At 42.3% G+C, this 20,624-nt stretch overlaps 1 protein-coding gene across 1 annotated transcript; it reads left to right on the top strand.

Annotated features, from left to right (window-relative positions):
* The first annotated feature begins 1,790 nt into the window (after positions 1–1,790).
* Positions 1,791–12,071, top strand: LOC118363799 (SLIT and NTRK-like protein 6). Its single transcript, XM_035745028.2, has 2 exons — positions 1,791–2,280; positions 8,525–12,071. The coding sequence occupies exons 1-2, from the start codon at positions 2,189–2,191 to the stop codon at positions 11,055–11,057; spliced, it is 2,625 nt and encodes an 874-aa protein (XP_035600921.1). The 5' UTR covers positions 1,791–2,188; the 3' UTR covers positions 11,058–12,071.
* Positions 12,072–20,624: the final 8,553 nt, after the last annotated feature.

Genomic DNA, 20,624 nt, shown 5'->3' with positions numbered 1-20,624 from the left:
TAAATTTGATTTGATTTGATTTGATTTAGTGGATAATGTCTCAAACCACAGAAAACATAAAAGTGTGATAATGCACACAAATGTAAACAGTCCACATCTGTGATTCAAACAACAAGCCCAGTGGCTTACCGTGCAACTTTGATTGAATTCTAGCTATATCTTCAAATATTGAACCAGTCTCATTCAAATACTTCCAAGACCTCTACTTTCGAAAGCTGTTCATGAGTAGTTAGCGAGGATTCGGATAACTGTTATTTACTTAACTTGGGGACAAATTCTGATTCAAATTAGATGTTACGAAGCAGTAAACCAAATGAACAAATGTTGGACTAAATAATCTAACTGCAGATGGATTATTCTAGGTGTTTTCTAAATATATCTTACCCCATGAGAGTATAATATTGTAAGTGAAGTGCAATGCATCTTCAGATCGGACATTCTTTGAACATCTTCTGATCAGAGAATCATTCTTTGAACATACTCAAGTTCAGAGAATCATTCTTTGAGCATCTTCAGATCAGAGAGTCATTCTTTGAACAGTTTCCAAATGTGCCTGGCACAATCAGACCGAGATATGGTAATGGTATAACTGTGAGATTCAATTGGAGTCAGATCCCATCCAAGCTCATGCACTACTGACCAGAAAATCCAACCATTGATCTTTCACATAGGATGAAGTATGCACAGGGTTCAATCTGTTTGTATAGGCCATTGTGTCATAGACTGTGTACGGACAGTCGTTATAAGGATGATTCCTTAGCTGCCTTAGCTTCAGACCTTCACACATAACTTCCATTGCATGAGGCCTCAGTGAGTGACAGGTATAATTGTCATGGAAAGAATGCACTAACAGGTAGTGTTGACAGATACATATATATTATTGGTTATTTACATTCTATGTGCTTTCAGGATGAGAAGACATTGTCAATGGGGTGTCCTAAACATGTTTACATTGCATTATTCATTATTCACGACAACTGTCAAACATGTCAACTGTCTTTAATATCTAGAGGGTGAAAACATATTCATTGTCTCCTTTTATTTTGAGCATGAATAAAATATGATGTGTTGAACACCTAGCCTAGCGTTAGTTTTCCTTAGTTGGGAACTTTAAAAAGCCAGCCAAGGTGACGGTTTATTTTACTGTAAAACAAAGAGTTTATGAGACCAGGAAACATATGTAAACACCTTTACAAGGTAATCCCTAAGCAGTAAACCTTCCTTGTAGTTCACTTGAAATATTAGGATTCATGCTCACCACACATACCCATAAAGAACACGCCTACACACACACACACACACACACACACACACACACACACACACACACACACACACACACACACACACACACACACACACACACACACACACACACACACACACACACACACACACACACACACACACACACACACACACACACACACACACCATTGAAATACTTCAGAATCTGCCATTTCTGACAGTTGCATGACCAAAAGTGATATTCACTCTGATCAAGGTTCTCAGGAAAGATGTCTTATTTCCCCAAAACAGTAATAGTCACACAAACAAAAACATAAATGAAACATATCAATAAATTACATTACAAATCCAGATGAATCTCTAATGAATCTATATATACATTCGAAATAATAATAATTATTATATCAACACTTGTACGGCTACTGTGGGCAACCTGACTTTCAGAACCAGATACTGATCTGCCAAACGCGCTCCACAACGCCACTCAATGCCATACAAGTCCGTGAGTCTCGGGGGGAGGAGCCCAGAACAACTACAATACTTCGGAGCTTTCCGTAGCTCAAAAGCATGTAAATTATAAGGAACTATGCGAAGGGTCAGTACACCAAATAGACTCTGCAGTTACACTCACACTTTAGGGGCTGGTAACTAAGCGCACAAGAAGTTAACAGAGAGGACTGACCAGGGAGACTAATAAGGATCTACATGAATTAATTACAGATAAAGTGGAAAGGCCAACACATCCCAAAATTGCCTCGGACTAGGATCGTGTCGGGTGGAACACTTTGCAATATCATGGAAATATCGGATTTGTAAATGCCGACAGTCTTCTACAAAAACAAGAGGAGACAAAAGTGAACGTTAGTTACACCGGTATGCCTAGTCTATTCTCTAAAGAAGATGCTGTGACGTTTAATTAAACAGTTTGAGGGGACTTTTGATGCCTCGCATCCTTACGTCTCCACATGGATCAACCTCTCTATCCCAAGCATCCTTTGGATTAGCCACAGTGTTTCTCACTCTGCACAAAGGGTAAGTAGCATATCATATCATCCGGACAAGAAGTCTCACAACTGTTATAAATTCGTTACTTTCTCAAATTAGTTTGTTGACAACCTTTCTTTAAACTGGTAGGACATATAGTCACTTGAACTTCCTGCGTCTATCTTGTGTGGTATCCAGGTGTCCGTTCGATATGTCGAGGCTTGTTCAGACTAGCTGGAGCTGAGGCTGGGAGCTCGCTTTCCTCCAAATAACCAACAAACATATCGATTTTATTATATTGGTATTATAACGTCCGGTGTGTTCTGGCCAATGCTTTGTGTTTTAAGAGATTGCAGTTGGCAAGACAATTTAAAAAAGTGTTATCCTCCATTTGCAAATTGAATTGTCTGATTCAATACGTCTTTAGTTTGTGAGGGCAGTTGAATTGCTCGAAATAAATCTGCCAAAGTAACGTTACACCTGGGTCGACAGACAGGTTCAGGTATTGTACGCGCACCTGGCGCACCGCCATGCATTACATTCAGCCGCACGTACTGCGCATCTCCAGCAACGCATTGATTTAGACTACAACAATGAATCGTCCTTGGAACATGTCAAATGATTCAGTATATGCTCACCTAAAATGTTTCCTAGCGATTTCCATTGGTAATAATAGCACAAACTAGTCTTACCATTTTACTTGACTCAAGATGTATTTATGCAGACGTTCTCATTTCAACATGTTTTGTGTGTAAATCAGTCAAGTTAGGCTACCACATAAATGGGGGGAATTTATAACATCAATCTAACATGGAAGGTACCTCCATGCAACCAGAATGCAATTACTCAGCTGTGCACTGTAACTGCAGCTGAAATATTGTTTGGTAATGTATAAAATACGCAGGCCTAGGTTTTAAATTAGCTACATTGTAGACATATGTGTAGAAGAAGATAATACATTGGGGGGGAAAAAATAGAACAGAATGGAATATTACTATGGATTACATTTAAGTGCACGTTCTTTGAGCTAAAGGATGACCGAGTTGAGTTGGTCATCACATGAAATGCACTCACTGTGCCTTTAAATCTAGCTTAAAACATGAAGAACGTGGTTACAATATATGGTTATTGTGCTACATTGTATTCCTGCTCTGGTAGGATCATGTAAATTCCCATTTGGACTAATCACCCGTGAACACCCACTAACTGTATTCCTGGTTAGGCAAGTCATTGAGTATTAAATAATGGAGGAAATAATGCAAATCAAGGCACATCCACAACATTGTTTAGTTGTCTTATTTCAGAACAGGGGTATTGTTAATGCTTTAATGATGGTTCCCAGACAGTAGAGTTTGTGTGTGTCCCCCCCCCAAGAACAGGAAACAAACACACACACACACACACATGCACAACTTATGAAATAGATGAACAGAGAGTGAGTGACCTTTCGTCTGTCTTGAGTGGGCGAATGTAATTATCATCCTTGGACTGTGGGACTGAGGACCATGGTGACGTCTCTATAGATGTATGTGGGAGTAGTGGTTTCCCTGTAGGGCAGGCACATCACTTCCAATACACTGGAATAGCGAACTGTCCTTCCATTAATTGGCCTGGGAATATTGTGCAGAGGTCCTCTACCGGGTTCATATTCGTGCACACGATACGGTGTGCAGAAGCTCCTCATTTGCTCTCATGGCTCTCAAGTTGAGTTGCTCTCTGTCTTGTCTCCCTTAGAGTCCTTCAGCCATGAGCGTAGCATCCGGTGTGCTGCAGTAACAACCTCTAGTCTAGCCTCCAATCTGCTGGCTAAGCTACTTCTGTGTAGAGACACTGTGGGCCTTATCTTTCAACACTATGTCTCCATAATAGAATCATAAAACACGGGACGAGATAATGTCTCCATAATAGAACTAAATATGCAATTTGAGGTCATGTTGTCTTATGGTGAACATACACTGAGTATACCAAACATTAGGAACACCTTCCTAATATAAAGTTGCACCCCCTTTTGCCCTTAAAACCACCTACATGCGTCGGGGCATGGACTCTACAAGGTGTCGAAAGCGTTCCACGGGGATGCTGGCCCGTGTTGACGCCAACGCTTGGCACCTACTACCATATCTGTTCAAAGGCACTTAAATCTTTTGTCTTGCCCATTCGCCCTCTGAATGGCACACATACGCAATCCAAGTATTAAACGTCCTTAAACCTGTCTCCTCCACTTCATCTCCACTGATTTTGAAGTGGATTTAACAAGTGCCATCAATAAGAGATCACCGACGGACCAGGTGAATCCAGGTGAAAGCTATGTCATGGAAAGAGCAGGTGTCCTTAATGCGTTGTCCACTCAGTGTGTATGCCAATACACAAATGCCAATACCATACACCATGCAGAAATACACAACAGCTCTTATACACATATACTAACAGCACTTATCTATCCAGAGGGGCCATTTGAATCATGGTGTTGATTTGAAACTGTCAAGTTGGTGTACGTGACTTGAAAATGTCATTTTGTTTTGGGTTGGGTGTAAGCGTTCTAATCTTGGCTTGTGTAATGGATCTACACAGATTAAAAGGAGACCAACGACTAGGCTGCGTTAGGATATTTCAACATCACGTCATTTTGGATGATGCTTCTGTAGAAAACAAGATTTGGTTTTTTGAGACTTTTACTGTCACCACTCTGTGTGGCGAGGAAAAATAGTCACTTGCCAAAGTTATTTATCATGAGTCATTTAAAGTTGGCTAGTTTTACAAGATCTCCCAGGTTTGGGCATGTCTGTGGTTTTGGTCATGCAGCTCAGTGATATTATGGAAGATTCTCTTCCTTTTACCTTTAATGAATTGAGTAAAGACAACTCTTCAACAAGCCTTCTATAACCCAATGACGGCTTCTGTCAGTGTTTGTGATATTCTCAAATGGCCTCATCCAAAGTCTCCTTTAAAACAGAATAATAATACATTTCTGGTCTAACTATGGAGTACGGGAGGGGTATTCCTTTAGACCAGATTCTGCAGTGTTTTACATTACTGCAGAGCCAAGTGCCTTTATTGTGACAGTAATTTGCACATCTGCAGATATCTTTCTTGCAAAACATATTTCAAGTCACTTGGTACATCTGACTGATAATCCTTGTGAAAGACAATTGCACCAAATTAGTTAAACAGACCATTTGAAATGCACGCCTGCTAAATCGTCTTTACCAGGGGAGCTGGGTGCCCCCCTGTCGCGCTGCTATTATTAGCTTATCTCGCATATGCTAGCTATCAACGAGGAGGGGCCCACCAGCTGAGCGCAATGTGAAGATATGTGCTGCATTGTTTATTGTGGCAAGCCGTGTGCACGGTGGTGTTTAGTCAATCAGGCACCAATTACAGCTATCTCGTCGGGGGATCGTGTGTGTGTGTGTGTGTGTGTGTGTGTGTGTGTGTGTGTGTGTGTGTGTGTGTGTGTGTGTGTGTGTGTGTGTGTGTGTGTGTGTGTGTGTGTGTGTGTGCGCTGTAAGATTGACCGCCTGAGTGGAGCTGGGTTCGCAGCTGACGTGATGTAACATCATGGACGCCTGCTATCGCTCATCCGCTGTGTGTCCGTTATCAATGCTGTGGGGGGGCATCAGGGTTTGGTTGTATAATGGATGACATTGCTGTAGAAGACCACCTGCTCTGGAAGAAATGCCAAAATGTGGAATATATTGGGTATATTTCTGTAAAAGTCAAAGCCTCTGTTGATAGTGATGAAGACACATCTTGGCCATTCCATTATGTAAAATACTGAAGCTTTACATATCCACCCATAATTATACAGTGAGTGGACAAAACAGTAGGAACACCTTCCTAATATTGAATTGCACACCCTTTTGCCCTCAGAACAGCCTCAATTCATTGGGGCATGGACTCTCCAAGGTATTGAAAGCGTTCCACAGGGATGCTGGCCCATGTTGACTCCAATGCTTCCCACAGTTGTGTCATGTTGGCTGGATATCCTTTGGGAGGTGGACCATTCTTGATACACACGGGAAACAGTTGAGCGTGAAATACCAAGCAGCGCTGCAGTTCTTGACACTCAAACCGGTGCGCCTGGCACATACTACCATACTCGGTTCAAAGGCACTCCACAATCCATGTCTCAATTGTCTCAAGGCTTAAAAAACATTATTTAGCCCGTCTCCTCCCCTTCATCTACACTGATTGGAGTGGATTTAACAGGTGACATCAATAAGGGATCATAGCTTTCCCCTGGATTCACCGGGTCAGTCGGTCATGGAAAGAGCATGTTTTGTACACTTAGTGAATACAATAGTAGTCTTGTTAGTGTTGCTGGTGGTGGTAGAAGTAACAGTAGAAGTAGCAGTAGCGTTTGTATCCTGCGTCTGCAATGCTTAGAGGCAGAAAAGAGCAGCTATGTGAGATAATGATTGACACTTTAGCATATATGTCATTCCCCTTTTACGGAGGATGAGTCAACAACGCTATATCAGAGCAATGTAACCTGCTCTGCTCAGGCAGAGGAGAAGTATTAAGATCATCGGTCACCGCAAATCAATTGAAATGGACAAAAAATGATGTCAAACGGCATTATCTGAAAGCTATGACTTAATAACAGGGTTGATATACTACATTGTGAACATTCCGCACCACTGTGACATTTACATTTGAGTCATTTAGCAGACACTCTTATCTACTGCGACGTGCCTTGTTCAAGGACACGTCGGCAGATATTTCACCTAGTCAGCTGCAGGGATTCGAACCTGCAACCGTAAGGTTACTAGCCCAACATCCTTAACCACTAAGCTTACCTGCCGCGGTTATGTTAATAGACCATCAGTGATGCAGAATAAGGGTGCGATGGAACCATCAAGCAGGATCCCCCATTTTGGCGCGAGCACTCTGCCAAACAGATTGCACTTGAGAGCAATATGAAGCACACCGAGCAAACAGTGTGAATGATCTATTTGTCTGGCGATATATGGACCAGGTTCATTGTGTATATTACAAGGGCCGCAGGGGACGTTTTATTTCCGAGGTTTCGCGCTCTTTTTCTTTCGTTCAGAATGCACCTTTTTCCCAGTAATTGTTTTATGACCGCCTACTAGCACAGTAACTGCTTGGTGATGAGTTGGCCTTTGCTTACGTGCACGAGAAGGCATTATAAGGCTTCACTGGCCTCCAATGGCTCTGTGTAGTCGCTTCGCCACAAGCTACACACATTTGATTCTGAAAATAGATGCAGGGCTGTTTTATCCACTATCATCACCCTGTTGTCATCCATTGTATAATACACCCAGTCACCTTTCAATAGTATATATTTTCATTTTTTATTGTGTTTTTATTTTGAACTCTACCCCCCACCCACCCACCCACCCACCCACATAAAGCATTTAGTGAGAAAGCATTCAGTCTTCGATCAGTTTACTTATTTTCTTCCACCAATGCAGTGCAGAGCTGTCATCCAACAGTGAGGCCTGTCATACCGCACAATACACCCAACCTACAGTATCAAGCTAGTTCGGTATCTAGGGAGAATCAATGAAAGAGCACCGCTTCGTGTGATGATCACACATTGCTGTGTGAGAGATTTCGAAGAAGAAAATACATGTTTGCTCATTTGAGGGTGAAAAAATGTATTTTATTGACGCTTCCTGTTCTTTAGTTAAAAACATGGGTCAAATCCATTCTAGGCCATGCCCAAGTGTATTATTTAAACAGATGAAGTTTTCTACAGTACCTTGTATATGAGGTATTGTGGCCATGTAAACAACATTCCAATGTTCTCTAGGCCATGCATGTTTTAAAGAATATGAATTCCTCACATTGCTTCCTCACATTAACTGTATGCTCCCTTCATGCATTTGATACATTAATAAAGGCAATTGTATTTTATTGCATTCAATGCATGATTCATTTGAAGTTCATTGTGTATTCAGTTTCAAGTTCATTTCTATACTGTGAGAATTGCATTGACCTTATAATCCAGGATTAAAAGTGGATGCACAGTTCAGAAGGAATGGGTGAATGTATTTCTATAATTGGTGTCTGAAGGGATTGATAATCTAATCAAAGTAAAGATACTTATAGAAAAAATATATAAACAAATACTTGTGATTATTGATTTAACCTATGATTTTATGTTGTACTCCAATTCCATTACATTCTGGTAACATCTCCTCCCTCCCTCCCTCCCTCCCTCCCTCCCTCCCTCCCTCCCTCCCCCTCCCTCCCCCTCCCTCCCTCCCTCCCTCCCTCCCTCCCTCCCTCCCTCCCTCCCTCCCTCCCTCTTTCTGTGTTGCAGATACAACGGACAGAAAATGCTACCCTGCATCGTTTTCCTTTGCTCATTTTTCACTGCTGCGTGTTTCCAAGACATCCAGCCCTCCAAGGCATTTCTGGCTGAATCCTGTGACTCATTGTGTTCTTGTGAAGAAAAAGATGGCATCCTGTATCTTAACTGTGAGGAGAGAAATATCAGCAAGATCTCCCAAATCAAAGTGCCATCAGCTCTACCTTTCCACCTCAATCTGTACAAAAATGACTTGGTGGAGTTGCAGGCAGAAGACTTGGAAGATTTAAAGAATGCCGTTTCACTTCATCTCGGGGCTAATAGCATACAAGAGCTTGAACCTGGCGTCTTTAGTGCACTGGGCTCCTTGAAGAAGCTCCACATCAACAGTAATTTCCTGGTCATGTTGAAGGAAGACACTTTTCACGGCTTGGTAAATTTGGAGTTTCTCCAGGCGGACACAAACTTCATCCGCGTGGTTGAGCCGGGAGCATTCAGCAAACTCATCCGCCTCAAAGTTCTGATCCTCAACGACAACGCCATCGAGTTTCTTCCCACCAATATTTTCCGGTTTGTTCCACTCACCCACTTGGACCTGCGGGGGAACCAGTTACAGACCCTGCCTTACGTTGGCTTCCTGGAGCACATTGGGCGGATCATGGAGCTTCTTCTGGAGGACAACGACTGGATGTGCGATTGTGAGATCCTTCACCTGAAGATCTGGATGGAGAACATGCGGGCCCAGTCGGCCATTGGGGAGGTGGTCTGCAGCAGCCCCCATCACCTCAGGGGCACCATCCTGGCCAAAATCAAACGGGATGTTCTCTGCCCTTCTCACGCCGATATCAACTTAGAGGAGCCTTCCAAGTCACTGGACATGGTGGTCACTCCGTCTTCCAAAGTGGCAGAGAATCCGAAGTTGGAGGCCGCCAAGGACGACGCAAAGGTTCCGACACCTGCTTATGTTCCAGCGAGTCCTTGTGTGGAGCACTGTTCTTGTCACAATCACCCGGTGGCTGGGTTTTTAATGCATTGTCAGGACAGAGGACTGCAACGGATTTCAGATATTGGAATACTTGAGCAAACCCCCACCAAGCTGGTGCTTACAGGAAATATGATTCAGAGACTGTTGAAATATGACTTTGTCACATATGACGGTTTGGAGTTATTGAATTTAGCCAACAATCGAATCGATTACATTGACAATGAAACTTTTCTCAGCTTAAGCAATTTGAAAAAACTTTATCTCAACGGCAACAGAATTGAAACCCTTTCCGCGACCATGTTCATTGGACTCCACAACCTTGAATACCTATATTTGGAATATAACATTATCAAAGAAATTGTTCCAGGTGCTTTTAATCCTTTGTCTAATCTCAAACTCTTGTCTTTGAATAACAATCTGCTGACTAGTCTCCCATTGCAGATATTTCGCAATGTGCCCCTCACAAAACTGAACCTGAGAAAAAATCTGCTCATGCACCTGCCTGTTAGCAACGTGCTGGACCAGCTTGACTCTTTAGAGCAGATTTATTTAGAGGACAACCCCTGGGACTGCAGCTGTGACTTAGTCAGTCTCAAACAGTGGGTTGAGAAGCTGAGGAAGGACACAGTCATAGGTTCCATTTTGTGTCACACACCGAGAAAAGTGGCGAAGGCTGAGCTGAGAGCCCTCAGAAATGAGTTGCTGTGCCCCGGCCTAGTGACCTACTCCTTGCCCACGGGCGAGGACGAGAGCGTGACAACCACAGTGGCAACTGACGGCGCTAGGAGCGGTTTCTTCAGCTCCATCACAGACTCAGTTCCACTCTCCGTTCTGATCCTTAGCTTGCTCGTCATCTTCCTCATGGTCATCTTCTGTTCGGCGGGGATCGTGGTTTTCCTCGTGCACAGACGGCGAAGGAGGGTGAAGAAGAAACAGGCGGAGGAGCAGCCGCGGGAGAGCAGCAGCCCCATCCACCTGCAATACAGCATGTACGGCCAGAAAACCACCCACCACACACTGGCGCAGAGGACCGGAAGCACCGTATACGACGAGCGCTCACACAGCCCCATCGTCCAGCTCTGCCGCAACCCCACCTACTGCACTCAGCATAAAGAATATGAGACTGATCTCAATGTACTGGACGAACCAAAGCACATCTGTCGTAGCATCATGGAGACAGAGAATACCTCCCCTCTCACAGGCTCTAATTTGAAGTTCAGAGCTGTGATGTCAGACTGCCCAACTGAGTTCGTAACACTCGGCGATGCGAGCTCCCTCTATAAAAACATACTAGAGAGGGAGAGGGTTAGGGAGCTGCAGCAGCTCGGAATTACTGAATACCTCAGGAAAAACATGTCCCAGCTGCAACCAACGGTAGAAGTGCCGGTCCCAGGATCAGGACACCACGAGGAACTGAAATTAATGGAGACTATTATGTTGTCGAGACCGCGGAAGGTCATGGTGGAACAAACTAAAAATGAGTACTTTGAACTCAAAGCTAACCTACACACCGAGCCAGATTATTTGGAGGTTCTGGAGCATCAAACTGCATTTAACTGATATAATAATACAATTAATGGTTTTATATTCAACTCGAGAAGTGCCTTGTCCAAAACTGCCATCTTATATTTTCACAGTCTAAGACCTACAGTACATATCCCACAGCGGTCTTGGACACACAAGTCATTTGTAGCACAGAATGTACTGTATAATTATCTATTTTTTTGTTATTTTGTTTTCCTATAGATAGACCGCACTTGAAGTTGCTGATATAACAGATATCTTGCCCAAATGTAATTATCGGGAAGGCAAATAGGTACAGCGGGGGTAATTTTTTTTTTACCAGTTCAGCTTAGATCTTTGGCAGGCCTCAATGTTTTGCATCAACTCTGTCAGGCTGTTTCAATCATATGCCATAATCAGCATGCTCAATGTGCCGTAGACTTAACAAAATGCCAACATGTATTCTGGGTCGCAATGATGGAGTGCACATTAGTCCTGTCGTTCATTAGATTTAGCCCTTGCATTATTTCAATATCACATTTTGTATTCCAACCAGTGGGAACGTGTTTAAACAAATCCATTTTCTCAAAACATAGCACGTAAAAGTCCCAGTACATATAGAAATCATATCTTGTGTCTGTAAAGAAAAAAAAAATGCATTGCACTAATCAAATGCCATTTGAAAGATGGTGCATGACAATCAACTTACTGTTCCAACAACCGTTTCTGTTCATCGTCGTTCCTTCCTTGCTACTGAAGGGGACACAACTACTGATGTGTAATGAGAACCTTTTTGATTGAGTGTCGTTTTTACAAATCAAAACCGACCAGTTTCTCTCAGCATGATAAATGTTCAAGATATACGCGTTCACTTTGTCATTCTGATCGAGTAAGCAACCCCGTTCAACTCTGAAAATGTTTCACGTCAACTTTATTTTTTACCAATGTAGATGAAATTATTTATTCTGTAAATGTTGTATTATATGTCACACATTCTGTGTTATTTTGTGCCTTCTGTGTTGTGCAGGTGAAAATGTATTAAATGTAAATAAAGATTTGCAATACTGCAAACTTTGAACAATCAAGATGCAGTACAATAGACAGACACTCTCTTCAGTCCTCTAAACAGATTGCGTGCAGGTATATTCCAGAGCCTGTTGCAAAAAAAAAACGACTTTCTGTCATTATCAGTTGAGCATAAAAGTGACCAAACATCTAATATTATTGCACATTGCATGCTCAACAGGGGCGTGGGTGAAATCATCATGCTATCCTGCACAGAGGGCACTTAAGATAGTAATGACATTACATTGTTATTCACACTCTTATGCATGTCCTCAATGCTGCTGCATGTTTTGTATTCCTCCCATGGACTTACAGTACAGCACAGCACAGCATTATATACCATCTGTGTGCTTGTTTGAATAAATCAATCTCATAGGTAGGTACATCCCGGTCATTTTACACAAAGTAGAATTTCAAATTAATTGCTTGTGTGGGGAAAAAAAGTCTTTAGTCAGCCACCAATTGTGCAAGTTCCCCCACTTAAAAGGTGAGAGAGGCCTGTAATTTTCATCATAGGTACATTTCAACTATGACAGACAAAATGAGGGGCCACGATAATTTGCAAATAAATTCATAAAAAATCCTACTGTCATAGTTGAAGTGTACCCATGATGAAAATTACAGGCCTCTCTCATCTTTTTAAGTGGGAGAACTTGCACAATTGGTGGCTGGCTAAATACTTTTTTGCCCCACTGTATATCCACACAGATGCACACACCGAAAATCTCTTTAGTGTCAAATTCGTGCTCAAGCCTGGCTTCCCTAGTCACTCCCTCATCGCCCAATATGGCATGTCAAGTCTTTCCAGTTCTCTTGCCTTGCAAACACAACATTTCCCCCTTGCATTATTGGACCCCCTTCTGAGATTGCTTATCCACAGTGCTTAATTACTGCACAACAATGGGGTATAGAAAATTCCCTCTGCGCTGCTCCACACGACTTCCATTTCCATCCTAGCTGGTGATTTAGTAGGCTGTTCCGTTGCTTCCCTTATACATCATAATTGGTAGAACTGAAACTGCTCACATGGCCCCCCTCTGTGAACTGGGGTTGGAATACGGACAGAGCGGTAAAGGCTTGGGATTTTCTCCTTTGAGAATTAAGGGAAATGTGCGGTCCGGTCGGTCGTTCTCTGTGAAGTTTACCAAAGTGCAAAACAATGTTCACTTTGAAGGGAAATATTTTCAGTATTTTGTGCTCGTGAAACTGTCGTGGATGTTAATATTTCAGCAACGGAAGTCGAAGTCAGAGGTCGAAACGGCTCAACATACAGTGTGCCGATAGGGGAGTTGAAAAAGTGTATTTTATGTCAACATTGGAGTAGAGATAAAATATGTATGCAGTGATTGTCTAACTGGCTCCACCTTCAGTCTATATGAAATGAATCCAGCCCGATGCCTATTATGGATGACGGAGCTAACAATGGAAAATTCTAAACGGGTGCAGCAGGTACAGTATATTATTTCCAGATGCTACATTTTGGTGCAAACTAGCATGTACAGTGGACATTCCCAGCCCTACTCTTTTTCACACTATATTATACATGGAATACAAAACCACGATGACTTACTCCTGAGTGGTGAAAAATGACACAAAAGCACATATTTCATGGGAGGAGACCAAGGCACATTGAATGTCACAGTCATGTTTACATAGTAGTTGAAACTTCGGCTACTGTCGTGCAGACAATTCAGTCTTTGGAGGACGTCACAAAATATACGTACTATAGGCACTGACAGCCTGAACTGCAAGAAAAGCCGGCATTCATTTTGGAACACACACCAGACGTACGCCTCTACTGTAAAAATCAATCTTACATTACATTTCTTTTCATCGAGAAATAAACTATTGTTCCCCCATGTCAGAGTAACTACATGAAAGTATCAGTGCTGAATATCTTACCCCTTAGCCCCCTCTCCTTTATACTCAAAGGTACATTTTATTTCAGTAATAGACCTACTTGAACAGCTAGCCAAAGTCAATCATATGAGCCATAGATAGATTGGGATGTGAAATTGCCAACCCATTTGCTAATAGCAACTTTTCAGATAATCCACAGTGGATCTCTGGACATTAGACTTTAGACAATGCCAACTGGCTAATATCTTGTATTTACCATTTTGTATTACAGAATGCCCTCTGCTCTGCAGTTTTGAGCAGTACACTGGTGCCTATAGTTCCACTACGACCCAGCTGAGAGTTACAGTATTTGCACGGTAGCACCGCTCTCAGTGGTGTAGAGAAGCTAGACTCATGACCCCAAATGTAACTGAATTATGAATATTTCGTCTTTTGGTTTGGACAAGAGCACTCTACCAGAAATGGTCTAGTTGGATTATGTAAACCTTTGAAACCAAGTCACCAGGGTCACTGCTGTTTATATACTCCTACTTAACAAAGTTAGCAGAACATCAACGTTTCACATCCAGTCACAAAACAGACAACTGAATTTGAACCCCGGTAATATAAGTGTATATACGGCCAATTTAGAGGTTCGTTTGAAGGTGATGTCACCTCTTTATTTGTAGAATGCTCCGACCTTGCACCGGAGTAAACATACTGAAAAAGCTCTTTTTATCCACTCCAAAGCGTCAGTCGATACACTTTTTATGCTTGAATTCGTCCATTGAAGTGAATTCCACAGAGGTTTAATTAGAACACATGATTGATTTTCATCTTGCCCATGAATAGTTCAGGCTATCAACAGCCCCTTATACAGTAAGCTAATGAAACCATAGCCTTTAGTGAAGCCAAATGCATACACGCTTTCGACTTGTAACGTACGCCGCCACAGGGAACCTTCATCAATATATAATGATAACCTTCACATGGGTTCTTTAACCTAGAGGAGTAGCTAACATTAGCTCGATATGGATTAGTTTACACGCAGCATAAATCCATAGAAATGTTGGAAATATTCATAGAAAACTATTTTCAGTACCCCCCCCCACACACACACACACACATACCCTGCATCTGTACGACATTAATATACTTAGAGAAGCCCCCCGCAGCTACTGATATGGCTGAAACAATGCACACGTATCACATATTGTCTTGTTAACCTGAGGTTCACAGATCACGGCCTTGCATGCGCAAAGCTTCCATGACCCACATGAAACATCTCCCTCCACATTGTAAACTGTGAAAGAAAGACTCATACGTTAACAATTATCCGTCCGTAAGGACTGACTCTAGTGTTCGGCCGTGCGCATGCTACAATGTTCTACATGTTCAACTCAATGTGCATCCGTGTACGACATGCCTGCCCATGAGGAGACAGAAGTCACATTGCTGAAGACAACACCCTTGCCCTCTGCTTCGAAACGAGACATTGCTCATAAGATGATCAAACAGTGGAACTATGACCCACAGTGTTACCCACAGTGTTTCTAATATTACAAGAGTAATGATCCACTTAGACAAGGTCTGGATTTGGATTCTTTTTCAAATGATCACTGACGCTCTTTCGCGGCTGAGACTGGAGAGTGTAAAGCACCCGTTCTTATACGCAACCGATGATGCAATTAAATGTTTAATGGTTTGCCAACATATTACTATCTGTGCTTGCTCCCAGCTGTCTCATTCGTCTCATTCACAAGCCACAGTCACACACAGCACAAAGAGATGGCTTGCATCTCTCTCTCTCTCTCTCTCTCTCTCTCTCTCTCTCTCTCTCTCTCTCTCTCTCTCTCTCTCTCTCTCTCTCTCTCTCTCTCTCTCTCTCTCTCTCTCTCTCTCTCTCTCTCTCTCTCTCATGCTTTGTTCTTTCTGTTTTTGGGGGTGTGGATGTTGAGGCTTTCTGTATGAGGAATGCTCATTGCTCTGCAGCAATCTTCTGCCGAACATGCCTTAGATCTTGTCTGTGTTTCATCGCTTTTGAGGAATCCGTCTTTTTCGATATTTTCAATAGTATTTGACCTGCAGCAACCTGAAGCAGGATTTGTACATATATCTTCTCTTTTGAAACAGCTAACCCTGATACATGTATGTAGTTTGTAGATGTAGAGTATTGAATGTATTGTTCGTGCAAAAGCTTTGAAGCATTGCTTTGTCTTACCTTCAACAATAACATGTTGTGTAATTTTTGTCCTGACAAAAAGGATTTGACAGGTGAACATTTTGACTCATCCTATGCAAATAACAGCTTGTGTGACATTTTGCCGTTTGTGACTCAAAGCGAAACTGTACATTTTCCTTGAAACATTTTTCACTTGTCTATTTCTACATCTTGGTATCGCTTTAATACTTGTGTTGTTGTTTCATTTTATTTTCGTAATAATTTTATACGATAATAGTTGTGTAATTATTCACCTTGGCCCTTAAAATGTAACTACATTACGATAATTCACACATCCTATGTGATGTGTCTGAATCTCGGACAACCTCACTGTGTTTCCATACATGTCATTTGTTATCAGCCACGGGAGTCTTTTTGATGTTTGCTTCCTTATACCCATGCCAGTCACCCAGCCCTGTTAACCACGATGCACAATTAAAATGTGTACACACACGCGCCATTCCGTTTTGTTGGCATGCTGATAATAATTTTATAATGAGCAGCCCTCAGGACCACAATGGTACTCTGTCTGGCATCATATGGATTCTGTGCATTTCACATATAATTTGCTAGATTAGCAAGCAACCACTATGGAACACTATAAAAACAGTGTTGCATGTCAGTTGTGCTGCCACATTCATACTGGCTGGAAAGCTAGAATCCTCGTTATCTCACAGTACTATCTCAGTTTTTCGTTTTAGTCCATCATATTTGTTACTCCCTGCATAAGTTCAGAGTGAATGTCTCTTTGAGCGTATGTAGCTTTAAGCATCAAGTGTCCCCGCTATGCGCAGTACTTCGTTCATCACGAGTCACAACAATGAAGTTAGCCCTCAACCTGTTTAGAGACCCCCAGATTTCACTAACAGTTGAATTTACTCTCCCTTGATAGAGACGGATGTATAAGTAAGGAACTACGCTAGCCTTCCTGTGCCATTGTTACTTGTAAACGTGTTCTACCTACTTGCGTGGCCGTGTTACCATCCCCCAACCCGACTGGCGTGTTGTTGTGTTATCCAGGGGGCAACGAGTGGTGAGGAATGAGGGCTCAGCTTTAGTCTACGCCATCGCGAGTTTCAGCTTGTTTAGAGATTAATGGTTGGGCCTCGCTGCTACATGGCCCAGTCCATATCCTGCACAGACAGGCACCATCAGCCCCCCCTACTTTGACATTCCGCCATGATAGAAACCAAAACATGTGTTCTCTATACCGCCAAAGCTCTCAGCTGAGTTTAATTTTTTCATGATGAGGCAGTTTGAGGAGTAAGCTGGAAGTAAAAGGGGGCTCTTGTCGAGAGTGATGATGGACTTCACCGTTTTTGTACGCCCGTACACCTCATCTGACTCTTAGCATTGTGAATCATGGTTGCAAAGCTGCGTACTCTCTAGTTCTATGTGGTTGCACACAGCCCTCAGAAGTATAACCTTTCTGGCTCATCAATTAACGATATGACCCTCGATTCAGCTCTCAAAAGGCTTTCTGACATCCACAGCTTACATGCAATGTTCCCAATGTAATCTTCTCTACTCTCTTCACAGACTGATTTCAAGCCTTTTTTTGAAGGACAACTGATTTGAAGTGGCAGGTCATTTCCTGCCTGCGACACCCAGGCCTTTTCTTCGGAGCCAACCTGATTTGAATGTGGTGTGTGCGCCAGGGTGAAGAGGACACGGTTAACACCGTTGACACTGTGCTGACATCCATCTCCGGCTGTGTTCCACCCGCTCCCCTCCCTACCACCCCACTCTCCTCTGTAGCCCCTTTTCTCTGCTGGAGACTGGCCTGTCTGGTCTGTGATGGCTGTAGTGAGAACCAGAGTTAGACTCCTCCTCTACCCTCCTCCACCAAGCCCCATGCCCCACCTCTGCTGTGTTTTCCACCCCACCCCACCCCCTCCCCTTCCCACCAACCCACTCATCTCCTCTGTAACCCCTCTTCTCTGCGGGAGACAGGCCTGTCAGGTCTGTGATGGCTGTAGTGAGCACCAGTTAGACCCCCCACCCCCCCAGTTTGAGTAAGCTCCACGTGGACTGTCTGCTCTGTCACCCCCCCGGAGCTATTTTTAGCTGCCTCACTGCACCTTCAAAATGAGCTATAACCTCCCCAACTTAAATTGAATGTGATTATGCAGTCGCGATGCCTCTTCGAGAAGTTAGATTGGTGAGCTCTCCTTGAGATACAATGGTGGAAGGTCGTCGACTCTAAATTCCTTTGCAACGTTTTGGAACTTGTTTGGTGTCTCTTTGTGTACTGTACTTCACGCAGTCTAAATAACTTGGGCATGTGAACAATTTGTAAAACCGTACTCTAAGCTGTTCAGACATCTCAGCGTTCCTGTCACCTTGAGAATGTTCCACTGAGGCCTTTTCATCCTTCAGTCATAACATAGTTTTCCTTCCTGTAGCCTTGTTGTCAGCTTTTAGACGATGGTGAGATAAGGAAGGTATTTGACATGTGTTTGGAGTGCGTCAGCGCCTGAGAACACAAATGTAAGTTTGACCTTTGTTTTAATATCAGCATTATTTTATTATTTTTGTCTCTAGCTTGGAGGCACATGTATTTTGGGATGTGTTCTGCTCTCACAGAATGAGCTGATGTGCAACAACCCTAAGAAAGAATATGGGTGTATACGCATTGGATGGCTAGGACAATACAAACTGATCCGCTAACTGAGGCACTACAGGCAAACGGAGAATGTCTGATAGAGCCTCAATGGTACAAATCTATTCAGGTAGAAACTGAATATGAAGAATGGACTCAATTCTCTGTCATGTGAAATAGAGAACTGTGTCCTTGTCAGTTTCCCAATTACATCAGCAACAGTATGTCACATTTCTCCTGCTAAATATGACCACATTTGGGATTTCGCTTCTTCACATGTGCTTGCATCTCCATACCCAGTACCCAAGCCCACTCATTTCTGTGAAACACGCCACATCACAAATGTTCAGGCAAGGCATGGCTGTGTTATCCTGTCAGCTGTAAGGCTGCATTAATGTTTCGCAGGTGTGCCTCATATTCAACTAATGACAGCTGCCCTTTCATAGAGGAACAAAGGCTAAATCCCTTGGGGAGATCTCATCCACAAATCACATGTCCAAAAGGTATCTCCTGTGCCCAACATAGAAGATGTACTGACTTTACCTCAAGACACCAAGAAAGACTATTACAGATGGTTGTGTGGTATATTTTATGATAGAAGAAGAATATAGGTTAAAAAAATAACAGCCCAGAGGCAAGGCAAGCAGATGTGTACAGTACATCACATTCGTTCTGTGTTGTTCGGGTCAGTGGTGATGGAAAGATAGCAAATCAACTGTGGAAAAGATAATCCCATGCATTCACTTTGATTTACATAGCAATGTAAGCATTTTTCAAAATACGCACAACTAAATGCTTTCTCAAGATCATTTGTTATGTTATAAATGAGATTTGAATGATGCAGCAAAAGGTTTCTTCCATTTTTTTCCTGCTCGCTAATTTCTTGACGAACGTAGTTTATTTCAGCCAAGTGGTTGTGAGAGTTTGAGGTGTTATGTGGAGATTATGGTTCAATGGCGTCCTTCTTCTTCCCACCAGTTTTTCTTGTTAAAAAATTATTCAAGTAGAAAAGTTACATTTGCAGCTTCACTCAGCTGGAATGCTGTGAAAGGAGAGAACATGATCAACGCTCGGTCTGTGTTTGTGTGCGTGGGCTCTTGTGTGTCACAGTGACGTCATTCCCATAGGGTGCACAACGGCACGTTCCCCCTCAGATTTGTCCTGTTTTAAAACATTTCAGATGTTAAATGAATAACTCAACTTTAAATCTTGGGTTATGGTACTATAGACCAGCAGGGCATTTCTTAAAGAATCAATGTTTTACAGCTTTCATGATTATATATATAATTGGCTATATAGTTATGTTTATGTTAGAGAACAATGTGTTTATGTAAGCTACAGTGTCTTCTACCGTACTTTGCTGACGATACCAATTTTCTTTTATCACACAAGAATTTTGATTCACTAATTAATGAAGCCAACTCAGGCGTGGTCACATTTTCTGAATGATTCGAGATAAACAAATTATTTTTAAATGTTTAAAAAAATCAAATTTTATTGTATTTACTAGTAAGAATTTGACATTTTGTTTAAAACAAAGAGCCAGAATCTCAATGGGTGGGAATGAAATGGAACATGGTCACATCCACTGGATTCCTCTGAGTTCTAATTTGATGAAAAGTTATTTTCAAGACATCATTTTCAATTTGTCTGCCGCAAAGTGATGAAATCTGTTCGTATCATCAGAAAGTTCATTGGTTTGGTTCACCAGGCTTGCTTCCTAACTCTATACTATAACTTAATTTACCCATATCTCATTTACTGTAATTTTGTCTGGGCCAGTACATACGTCTCCAACCTACACAAATTACTCATCATACCAAGTACATTTGCAATACTAGTCACCTCCTCTAATTACCTGGCTCCATCTGCTCCTTTGTTTAAGAAACACAATATC

The sequence above is a fragment of the Oncorhynchus keta genome, chromosome 30 (assembly GCF_023373465.1).
Source record: "Oncorhynchus keta strain PuntledgeMale-10-30-2019 chromosome 30, Oket_V2, whole genome shotgun sequence".
In the NCBI taxonomy this organism is placed as follows: Eukaryota; Metazoa; Chordata; class Actinopteri; order Salmoniformes; family Salmonidae; genus Oncorhynchus; species Oncorhynchus keta.
Note: the sequence above shows the minus strand (reverse complement) of the source record. Positions and strands in the feature narration are given on the sequence as shown.